The 12243-nt window shown below is 46.7% G+C and overlaps 1 protein-coding gene across 6 annotated transcripts in view; it reads left to right on the forward strand.

The window, feature by feature from the left end:
- TUT4 (terminal uridylyl transferase 4) overlaps positions 1-12243 on the forward strand; it is a 1006035-nt gene that overhangs the window by 211231 nt on the left and 782561 nt on the right. For all 6 annotated transcript variants that reach the window (XM_069232665.1, XM_069232664.1, XM_069232661.1 and 3 more), the window contains 2 exons: positions 4505-4556; positions 10026-10095. In XM_069232665.1, coding sequence (XP_069088766.1) covers positions 4505-4556; positions 10026-10095 — 122 coding nt within the window. The remainder of the gene's footprint in view (positions 1-4504; positions 4557-10025; positions 10096-12243) is intronic.

Below are 12243 nucleotides of genomic sequence, written 5' to 3' on the forward strand. Positions count from 1 at the left end.
CTGACCTACAAGCCTGCAGAGAAGGAGGAAGACGACAACTGTTTTGGCCCCAGCCCTACCGGCTTGTCTCCAACTTCGAAAACCTGCTCCAGCGACGCATCCGACAGGGACCAGACTTCTGAATCCTCAGAGGACTGCCCTGGAATCACAGGACCAAGAAACTCCTGTGAACAGGGGCCCTGTTCAAAACCAGTTACTTCTTTGCAACAAAGAAGCAAATTCCAAAGACTTCACGTTTCCCGCCGGAAGCGTGAGACTCTACACTCTACACCCAACGCCCCCGGCTCGACCTGCAGAAAACCAACACCTCAGGGAGGACTCCCCGGCGACAGCGAGCCCGTAAGTAACCAGAGACGAGCCCTCCCCCCCCCCCCCTCCCCGATCCCCCATGGCGACGCCTGCAGAGAGAATCCAGAGGCTCCCCCTGACCGCGACTGCCTGTAACAAGGGACTCGACGCCTGGAACCAACACTGCACCCGCAGCCCCCAGAACCTGAAGGAACCGAACTTCGATGCAGGAGTGACCCCCAGGCGACCCTCTGCCTAGCCCAGGTGGTGGCTGTCCCAAGAAGCCCCCCACCGTGCCTTCCTGAACCGCTAGAGTGACCCCCGGGTCCCTCCATTGTTTCCTACCTGAAACCCAATGCCTGCTTTGCACACTGCACCCGCCCGCCCCTGTGCCGCTGAGGGTGTATTTTGTGTGCCTATTTGTGTCCCCCCAGTGCTCTACAAAACCCCCCCTGGTCTGCCCCCCGAGGACGCAGGTACTTACCCGCTGGCAGACTGGAACCGGAGCACCCCTGTTCTCCATAAACGCCTATGTGTTTTGGGCACCTCTTTGACCTCTACACCTGACCGTCCCTGAGCTACTGGTGTGGTAACTTTGGGGTTGCCTTGAACCCCCAACGGTGGGCTGCCTATGTCCCAGGACTGAGACTTGTAAGTGTTTTACTTACCTCCTAATCTAACCTTTACTTACCTCCCCCAGGAACTGTTGATTTTTGCACTGTGTCCACTTTGAAAATACCTTATTGCCATTTCTATAAAGACTATACATGATATTGTTTTCATTCAAAGTTCCTAAAGTACCTAAGTGAAGTGCCTTACATTTAAAGTATTAACTGTAAATTTTGAACCTGTGGTTCTTAAAATAAACTAAGAAAATATATTTTTCAATATAAAACCTATTGGTCTGGAGTAAGTCTTTGAGTGTGTGTTCCTCATTTATTGCCTGTGTGTGTACAACAAATGCTTAACACTACCCTCTGATAAGCCTACTGCTCGACCACACTACCACAAAATAGAGCATTCGAATTATCTACTTTTGCCACGATCTAACCTCCAAGGGGAACCCTTGGACTCTGTGCACACTATTTCTTACTTTGAAATAGTATATGCAGAGCCAACTTCCTACAATAATCAACTCTTTATTGGTTATGGTAGTGCGAAGAAAGGTCAGGCAATGCATAGGAGAACCATCTCCACATGGGTCGTACTCTGCATTAAAATGTGCTATGCATTGGCCAAGAGCAACCCCATGAGGGTTTGCGTGCTCATTCTATCAGAGCTAAAGCTGCAACCTGTGGGTTGGCATGCAGATTTCCGGTCCTGGACATCTGTCAAGCAGAAACGTGGGCAGCTCTGCACATATTTACCAACCACTACTACCTAGATAGGCTGGTTCATAGGGATGGGCACTTTGCCTGTTCGGTCCAGCTGGACTTTGTGGTGTGATGTTAGTTCACAGATCCACCTCCAGGGATGGTATTGCTTGGGTATCTGTAGAATCTGCAACTAGATGTCTCTGTCAGATGGACAAGTTACTTACCTTCGGTAACAGCTTATTTGGTAGAGACCATACCTAGTTGCAGATTCCTTACTGACCCACCCATCCTCCCTGCTCTGCAAACTGATTTTTAGGTACAGCGACTCCCCTTTCAGGGCCCTGGTCTTGATGTACCATTGGTCAGTGTTCTTCATGGCTCTGCGCTTCTGGCGTGGAAATTTGTGAAAAGATATTTATGTTGGCTCGCTGGGGTAGCACCTATATAGGACCCACATCGTCATATCTGGCGTGGGCAGCGAGGGACGCAGAACTGATCGACGCCACCTAACAGCATGCAGGGGTACTACTCAAGAAAAATCTCCAGGTCCAGACTGACACCTGGGGAAATTCTAAGGTAAGGAATCTGCAACTAGATATTGTCTATACCAGATAAGGCGTTACCAAAGGTAATTAACTTGTCCTTCTATATATTTGAGCCACACAATGTGACTATCACTTTATGCATAGCACTCTCCATTATACAGATGAGCGTCTAACTTACTACTTTGCTAACTTTTCATCTTGGTCCAAGGTTAAGAACGTTGTGGATTATTTGTGAATACACAGCTGTATTACTTGTTGATTTAGAAAAAAATATGCAAATTATGCATTTCCGTCCTGCTGGAGAGCCTATTTCATCCAAGAAAACTACAGTTTCTGTTTAGAGTGCTGACTGGCATTAATCTATATCAGAGGAAATGCAACACTTAGCTGTCAAGTGAAGGGCTGTCCATCAAAGTCCTTCCACAGTGGCAGCCGGTTGTCACCCTTACATTGTGATGATGAAAGCTGGACCGATTAAAACCCATTGCTGTTAATCACGTTCTATTTAGCTCGCCGGTGTTTCAGGGCCTCTGAAAGCCGCCACACATAGAATACCAAGGTGACATACCCTTTATATGATTTATATGTGCTCCCTCTGAACTCCCCCGGTGACGTTGCCTTGCCTCTATTTTAGCATTCAGAGTCTCTTCTTCCTACCGGTTCTACCCCATTGAGCCTGATCACCTCACTCCCACTATCCTGTCTTACCCAAGCTCGACCCCTCTCATGGCGGTCTTCCAACCTACCCAAAGTTAGACTTCCCTGTCTTGCTGGCCTGACCCATAAGGCCTGCCAGTCTGACTAATGGCCGACTTGCTCATCTCTGAGCTACCAACCCCTTTCCTCAAATTCTGTTTTGTTTCTCACACGGTTCATGGCCTGACCTGTCATCTGACTAAGATGATCAAATCTTTTTCACTCACTTCTTTCTGCTCATTATGTGCCCCTCACGTTGCCCAAGGCTTCTGGATCTTAGTCTGTTTTGCTTTCACTAATGACCGAGCTGACAAACATCTCTGGAATGCACTTCTCAGTTGAAAGAAGACATTTATTATTATTTCATCACGAGGTTCCTAAAAAGGAGATTAGCGTGTTGAAAGCATACATTTCAAAATAGTCACAGCAATGAAAGGAAAATATATCAAAATGATTCTCAACTGCAATGTACACAGCAAAGATATGTAGTTATATTATATTATGCAAAGCAAATAATGAAGTAAAAATGCATCACCGTAGGGCCTGCCAAGCTCTTAATCTTTCTCATGCCAGCAAAACGATGACACCTTTCGCCTGCGAGAAAGAGATTACCACCCTCACGCGACAGATATCGGGCATCCAACGTTAAGAATCCTGATTGAGGCCACTCTCCCACTTACTGTTGCACTAGGTCTTTTTTATATCTTAAGGAACCGGAGAAGGGGCTTTCTAGAAAAAACCCTCCCATAAAAAAAAGAAACATTAAAAAATGCTGGCTACTTTAGGTAAGCTTTGAAAGAAATGCGTTTGGACCTGGCCAGAATCCCAAGGCGCACCCCTCCCCAAAGTCAAACTGTTCCCTGCTTGCAATATAAACATCAGTCTGGTACATTCTTGTCATGCTGACTGCCTAACTCCTCCAGATTATGTACTAATTCTTAGGTGATAATATGTCCTAGCCCTTCGGTGAGAAAAAGCACAAAAACAAGCACAGTTTCCAATGTGAAAAAATAAGAACACATTTCACATGACCGTGTCTAACGCTGCAATAAAGTCAATAGGCAGTTAAACTGAATACAAAATGCAGTCTGCAACTGGTGAACACTGGACAGCTAATCCAGGTGCAAAGTGGTGCAACACAAAGTCAGTGGTCAAAAACACATATTTCACTACATACTCTTGTAGGAATTCCTATTGTAAAATGTCAGCACCACTTTCCTGACCATTCTGTAACTTGGTGCCTCTAATTACTTATTTGTCCTTTGACATGAGTAACAGCAACACCCAGAACATTCTTAAAAAAAAAAAAAAAAAAAAAGCTACATTATTTGTCTATGGTAAAGTGCATTGATGCATAAAACTAATTGACTCTGAAAATGAGATGTTATAACTGACAGACCTGGGCCTGAGGAGTATTGGTGTTGGACTGAAAGGAAAGGCCACAATAATGCAAGGCATATGCGACCTACACAAGGTAAAATATATTTTAGTGACCTCAGAAAGAGGTAGGCAAGTCTTTTGAATGGCGACATGTACAGTATAAAATATATTGACCTGCTTGATTTTTTTTTTTTTTTTTTTTTTATCCACATAAACAAGCTTTGTTCATTATTGCATTTCTTTTTCGTGGTGTAACCTTGTTCTTTTTTTTGCTCATAGATGACTCAACCAGATGTTCTTATAAAAGTTCTTGAAATTTTAAAAAACTGCGGTTAGTATTTCCTTCTTGTCCTTTGTGTGTGAGAGACATCTGATTGCAAGTAAGGATAGCTTTATTATGCAAGTAATTGAGGTGTTAGTCAGTGGTCTGCGTATTTCAGTTTCTCTATACTTTTAAATGTTGTGATGACCTGTTTTGTAAAAGAAGCATAATACAAACCACAGCATCTAAACAATAGCTTCCTAGTTCATTACCAAAAAAATCAAATGTGTGATGCCGTGCCCTCTTTAACTTACTCGGTTAGCATTAGGGGTTGGCCACTTGTACCAAAATCCTCTTGATTTATTCTGGGTGGTTAGGGGAAGGGCACATATTGCAAACAACAAAATGTAAATGTTCTGCTACTGTCCTTATGACTCCTGAAAGCAGCGTTAGCAAAAGCATTGGCAACTGCTCAAAAGGGTGCTCCAAGTATAGCAGCAGATTCCCCTAAAGGAAGTCCATGTGCAAAATATATTTGCAATGGCATGATAAATCAACTCAGCCTTGCCATTGTGGGGCTTGATCAGTGCAGACAACTAGAAATGTATTCACAATTTAGTGCTTCTATAAAACTGACAGCATGATTTGCTACTACTATATTATTGTAGTACCTGACTGCTAGTATTGCAATGTAGTGTTGTAATGAATGCATGATTTGATACAGTTGTGGAAATGAGCGAAAAGCCTCAACTATATTGTGTGTGTGTGTATATAAATATATTCCTTCTAATGAATATTCCTTCCTGCGGATTCTTCAAGTGCTGAATATCTCTAGCTGCCAGCCATTATCCTGAAACTTTCATAACTCTTCTGTGCCAGTAGGGTCTACTTGACTCCATCTTGGTGCTGGAAGCAATACACTGGTAACGTCACTGGTGTCAGGAAGTGCCTATCCTGTTGCTTCACCATTGGCTGCCTTATCTTGTGGCCTCATCAGCATTCCTTTGCCTCCTGGACCATCTATTCCTGTTCAAGTCTCCAGTAATAATAAGATTTCTGTATTCACGCACAGATCTGTTTCCAGTCAGTCCTGTTACAATGCAACAGTGGGATCTGAGTCTGGTATAGACCTTTTTGAAGGGTACTCTTTTAAAAACCCGCTCCCCCGTCTCCCCCCCTTAATCATAATCTCTTAAGACTTTTGACTTTGAAAGCTGTTTTTTTGATTGCTGTCACTTCAGCAAGGCGTGTCAGTGAGTTGCAAGTGCTGAATGGTTGGCTACCGTATACTTCTTCCCGGACAAGGTGTTCCTACTAACTAAAGTGGTTTTCTTCTCACATTTGGTGGCCATCTATAGCAAGCTGGTACCCTTCAAACATTTTGCCCTCCATCTCATCTCACAAAGGAGGAGGAGAGACTACACCAGCTGGACTCTAAATGTGCAGTTAGTATTTACAGTGACCGTGCCAAGGAGATCTGGTCTGACGACCAGGTTTTTATGGGATACATGGGCAGCAAAAAGGGTAAAGGCAGTCCAGAAAAGAATCTTCTCCTGTTTGATAATCTTGTGCACAAGATACTTTATTTGCAAAGAAAGAATTGCCACATGGAATCTAGGCCCAGTATTAAGTGACAAAGGGTTCCATCTCAGCTTGGTCCAGAGGTGTTCCAAGCAGCAACATGGGCTTTCTTTCATACGTTTGCTAAATCTTACTATCTGGATTCGATGGTGAGAAGCGATGGTGATTTTGCACTCTTGCTGCTCTGGAATTTTCCTTATACGGCCAATCCTTCAGACCCACCTCCTGGTATGAACTGCTTTGGAATCTATTCAACAGATAGAAGTATCCGTCAGAAGAAAAAGTTACTTACTTTCGGTAACAGTCTTTCTGATGTATACTCTGTCTACCTGTACATTCCTCACTGATCCCTCTTTTCTGAAAGTTGGTCATGAGACTCAGTAAAAAAAAGTTCCAGGAAGGTTGTTTCACTGGCTACCTCACTTTGTCATTCTTTGTCACTGCCTCTCTATGCAGGGACAAAATGGACCAGAAACTGACGACAATGGTCTGTGGTAAGCCCTTTATGGCTCCATTGATCTTGACAGGTCTTCGCCTCTGGCATGGAGATGGTTTAAAGCACTTCCTACTGGCACAGGAAAGCTATGAAAGTTTCTCAATCCAGTCTGGTGCCTGGAAATGCTCAACAGGGAAGGAATCTGTATATAGATAAAGTATTTTTTTATAAAGGTTGTTACCAAAGGTATGTAACTTTCTTCTGGACTCTAGGCCCACAGTCACAATGCAATCCCTAATCCAGTCAAGTAAAACTAAACACTAGGCAGAACTCAATCCGCTCTGGCTATCTGCTGAGGAACCGTTTTCCCCAGAAGTATCAAATCAAATCATAAACATTTATAAAGCGCGCAACTCACCCGTGAGGGTCTCAAGGCGCTAGGGGGATGGGGTTACTGCTGCTCGAAGAGCCAGGTCGTGAGTTGCCTCCGGAATGCGAGGTGTTCCTGGGTGGTCCTGAGGTTGGTGGGGAGGGAATTCCATGTCTTGGCTGCCAGGTAGGAGAAGGATTTCCCACCTGCTGTGGTGCGGCGGATGCGAGGGATGGCGGCGAGAGCGAGGTTGGCTGAGCGAAGTTGACGGGTGGGAGTGTAGAAACTGAGGCGACGGTTGAGGTATTCGGGTCCCTTGTTGTGGAGGGCTTTGTGTGCGTGGGTGAGGAGTCGAAAGGTGATCCTTTTGTTGACGGAAAGCCAGTGCAGGTGTCTCAGGTGGGCGGAGATGTGGCTGTTGCGGGGTATGTCGAGGACGAGGCAGGCGGAGGCGTTTTGAATTCGCTGCAGACGTTTCTGGAGTTTAGCGGTGGTTCCTGCATATAGGGTGTTGCCGTAGTCCAGGCGGCTCGTGACGAGGGCGTGGGTCACGGTCTTTCTGGTGTCGGCGGGGATCCAACGGAAGATCTTTCGGAGCATGCAGAGGGTGAGGAAGCAGGAGGATGATACGGCGTTGACTTGTTTGGTCATGGTGAGAAGTGGGTCCAGGATGAATCCGAGGTTGCGTGTGTGGTCTGAGGGGGTTGGTGCAGTGCCAAGGGCCGTGGGCCACCAGGAGTCGTCCCAGGCGGACGGGGTGTTTCCGAGGAGGAGGACTTCTGTTTTGTCTGAGTTCAGTTTCAGACGGCTGAGTTTAATCCATTCTGCGACGTCTTTCATTCCATCTTGCAGGTTGGTCTTGGCGCTGGTGGGGTCCTTGGTGAGGGAAAGTATCAGCTGAGTGTTATCGGCGTAGGAGGTGATGTTGATGTTGTGTTTGCGTACGATGTCGGCGAGGGGGCTCATGTAGATATAGAAGAGAGTCGGGCTGAGCGAGGAGCCTTGTGGGACGCCGCAGATGATCTCGGTGGGGTCTGAGCGGAAAGGAGGTGATCCAGTCCAGGGCCTGTCCTTGGATCCCGGTGGAGCGGAGGCGGGATATTAGGGTTCGGTGGCAGATGGTGTTGAAGGCAGCCGAGAGGTCGAGGAGTATGAGGGCGACTGTTTCTCCGTTGTCCATCAGAGTTCTGATGTCGTCTGTGACTAAGATGAGGGTGGTTTCTGTGCTGTGATTGGCTCGGAATCCGGACTGAGAGGGGTCGAGTAGGTTGTGGTCTTCAAGGAAGATGGTAAGTTGCTTGTTGACGGTCTTCTCTATGACTTTGGCAGGGAAGGGGAGGAGCGAGATGGGGCGGACGTTCTTCAGGTCGCTGGGGTCCGCCGTAGGTTTCTTCAGAAGGGCGTTGACTTCTGCGTGTTTCCAGCTCTCGGGGAAGGTGGCAGAAGCAAACGAGTTGTTGATGATGGTCTGGAGATGCGGGGCGATGATGTCGTCGGCTTTGTTGAAGATGAAGTGTGGGCAGGGGCCCGAGGGGGCACCGGAGTGGATGGAGTTCATGGTGGCATTGGTCTCTTCCGTGTTGATGTGAGACCAGGCGTTGAGGGTGATGGCTGGGGTTGTAGGTTCTGTGGTGGTTGGCTGGGTCTGGTGTCCGAAGCTGTCGTGTAGGTCGGTGATCTTACGATGGAAGAAGGTGGCGAGGGAGTTGCAGAGGTCTTGTGAGGGCGTGATGGCGTTGGCTTTGGCGTTAGGGTTGGAGAGCTCTTTGACAGTGTTGAAGAGTTCTTTGCTGTTGTGAGTGTTCTTGTCCAGTCTGTCTGTGAAGGAATTTCTTTTGGTGGTGCGGATCAGTTGGTGGTGTTCGCGGGTAGCGTTCTTGAGGGCGGCCATGTTATCTGCGGTGTGGTCCTTGCGCCAGGCTTTCTCAAGGGTGCAGCAGGTTTTTTTAGATTCCTTGAGGGTGTCTGTGTACCAGAGAGGTTTTTTGGTGTTGGTCTGTCTTGGGAGGCATCTGAGGGGAGCGAGGTTGTCTGCACAGTTGGTGATCCAATGCGTGAGGCTGAGGGCTGCGTCGTTGGGGTCGGTGGAGAAGGTGGGTTGGTTGTCGCTGAGAGTGGAGAGAAGCTGTTCCGCAGGGATTTTGTTCCAATGTCGGCGTGGGATGGATTGTGTGCGGAGGTGGCGAGTCTCGCGTCGGAAGGTGAAGTGGACACATCTGTGGTCGGTCCAGTGTCTTACGGAGGAGTGGCTGAAAGGATATGTGGTTGCTGGCGGAGAAGATGGGGTCGAGCGTGTGTCCGATGATGTGGGTGGGGGTGTTCACCAGTTGCTTGAGACCGAGGTTGTCGAGCAGGGCGGTGGTGTTGGGGTTGTAGTTCTGTTCCAGGTGGAAGTTGAGGTCACCGAGGAGGATGTAGTCCGGCGGGGCAAGGGCGTGTGGGGAGATGAAGTCAGTGATAGTCGCTGAAGAGGGCGCATGGTCCATGGGTTCTGTAGATGAGTTCCTCTGAGGGTGGTCCTGGGGTCGGTGTGGATCTAGAAGTGCAGGTGTTCGGCGGCGAGGGGGGTGTCTTCGGTGTAGGTGGTGACTTTGATGGAGTCCTTGAAGACGATGGCGATTCCTCCACCGACTTGGTTGGTGCGGTCTCTCCTGGAGATCTTGTAGCCGTCGGGGATGGCTATGGCGATGTCGGGGGCCGAAGAGGCGTTCATCCAGGTCTCAGTGATGAAGGCGACGTCTGGTGCGGTGGAGTCCAGGAGGTCCCAAAGTTCAATGGCGTGCTTGTGGACGGAGCGTGCGTTGATCAGGATGCATTTGAGGTGGTTGTTGGAGCGTGGGCTGGCATCCGGGGTGGTTTCGCGGTGGAAGATGATAATAAAATGTGTTTTGCTCTGAACCGTTCTCCTGTCAGCAATAAATAACAATATTTCTGCTTCTGTGCTACTTACATTGAAAATAGTTTGAAATGTTGATCTTCATATAACTGGGTCTTTAATGTGAGTGTGTCTGTTATTTGAAATAATTAAGTGCTGGACGAGGGGACACTTTCTGCTTCTTTTTTCATGTACCCTTTATGTAACTTGTGTCTTCTGTAACTACAAGCAGGGTTTAGTGGCCGGCTCTTATTTTTCCTCTCTCTTCCTTTTAAGATCTTTACTCGGATGTTGAGTCGGATTTCCATGCCAAGGTTCCTGTTGTCTTTTGCCAAGATAATAAAAGGTTTGTGTTGTGATGAAAATGATGACCAGGAACGGGTGTTTGAATAGTGCTTCAAAATATCAGAAACTGGTTGAAAATGTTAATTTGTTTCTTAATATTCACAACTGCATACATGTATAAGCACAGGATGATACACAAGCTCCTTATTTTGCTTTAGGGAAAACAAGAGAAAATCATTTAAACACTAATTAATATGCAGTCTTATATCACTGTACCATTACGCGCATAAAGAGAACCTAGAAGCTATGGCTCTATTGAAGGCAGTGCTGTAAAAGTATATGTCAATGTTAAGTGCTTCCTTTCTCAGTTTGAATTTGAGTTGTCTGGTAAATAACTTAATGGTTTTCAGCTCTTTCACAAGGAGCAGTGTTTCCCTTCACTGCCGCTTTTTGTGGCCAAAAAATATATGTATATATATATTTTGCTGCTAGACAGTGTTTTATATTTTTTTTAAATATATTGGTGAAGGCCTGGCAGCTCCGCTAAATTTAACTAAAACTATGATGGGGAAAAAAACAAGCATTGGCAAAGTCACAACCTGGCAGCCAACTCCAGACCTGTTGACTTTGCTTGTGCTTATTCGTCGATGGGTTCAATTGATACAAGTACAACAGTCCCACAGTACTGTCCTGAAGCCCTTAATATACTTTTTCAGTTTACTTTTGCCTTTATCTCCCATTATGAGAACGATGTGCATGCCTATTTCTCTCTAGTCCCAATTTGAGAAATTGTTTAGTTGCTTCCAAATCCATTGTTCTACCTTAAGTTGTAAGTACTGTGCTGATTGCATTGTCACATTAAGATATCTGTAAAATCTGTATTCAGTCTATGGGCTTTACCCACGCCCACTATTGGCATTCGTTCTTTGTTGTGCTTGTCTTAAATGCTTCCTTTTTATTGGTGCATTTTTCTAACTGTCACTAAGAGAACATTTTTGTTGCCCATCACACTACATTCACCCTTCCTTCTGTTACAGCGTATGATGGCCCCTTCTCCCTCCTCAGTTCTGGCCATTGCAGCCTTAGTGTCCATAGCAATGTGTTCACACAACGCCAGGGAAAACACACCAAAGGTTTTAGGTTTCGTTTGTGATGGCGCTTTGCTCTTGGACATCTTTCTCTCTCTGTCTACTTTGAGCACGATGATGGTGCTTTGTTCTTGGATAGCTCTCTCTCTCTACCCCCTCTCTCTACCTATACACCTCTTGTTGTACTTCTACTCCTTTCTCTCTACAGCTCCCTCTCCCCTCTCTCTCTACCTCTCTCTACTTCTACCTCTGCCTCTCTCTACCTCTACCCCTCTCTCTCTCAGCCTCTCTGCCTTTTTCTCACACTCTCTACCTCTCTTTATCCCTCTCTCTACCTGTCTACCTCTCTCTACCTACCTCTACCTTCTTCACCTCTACCTCTCTAACCTTTCTCAATGCATCTACCTCTACCTACCTCTCAACCGCTACCACTACACCTTTACCTCTACACCTCCTCTTCTACCGCTCTACACCTATACCTAAACCTCTTCCTTTGCCTCTCTAACGCTACCCTCTCTCTTTACCTCTCTCTACACCTCTACACCTACCCCTCACTACCTCCGTCTACCTTCTTACATCTTTACCTATACCTCTACCCCCACTCTACTGCTACCCCTCTCTAGCTCTACCCTCTATCTCTACCTCTCTCTCTACCTCTACCTCTCTCTACCTCTCCCTCTTTACTTCTACACCTCTACCTCTCTACACCTCTTCCTCTCTCTACACCTCTACCTCTCTCTACCCCTCTCTTTACCTATACTCCTCTCTCTACCCCTCTCTGCCTCTCTACCTCCCTCTGCCTCTCTACCTCCTTCTGCCTCTATCTACCTCTACTTATCTACATCTATACCTCTACCACTCCCTCTACTTCTACCCCTCTTCCTCTGCCCCTCTCTATACCTCTACCACCCGATACCTCTCTACACCTCTGCCTCTCTCTACCTCTATCTCTACACCTCTACCCCTCTACACCTTTTTTTGCCGGGGGAATTTGTAAAGCGCACTATTCATCCGTGAGATTCTCAAGGCGCTGAGGAGGGTGAGGTGGTTAGGTGCTGCTACTGCTCAAACAGCCAGGTCTTGAGAAGTTTCCTGAAAGTAAGGAGGTCTTTGGTCTGGTG

This window comes from Pleurodeles waltl, chromosome 4_2, assembly GCF_031143425.1.
Source record: "Pleurodeles waltl isolate 20211129_DDA chromosome 4_2, aPleWal1.hap1.20221129, whole genome shotgun sequence".
In the NCBI taxonomy this organism is placed as follows: Eukaryota; Metazoa; Chordata; class Amphibia; order Caudata; family Salamandridae; genus Pleurodeles; species Pleurodeles waltl.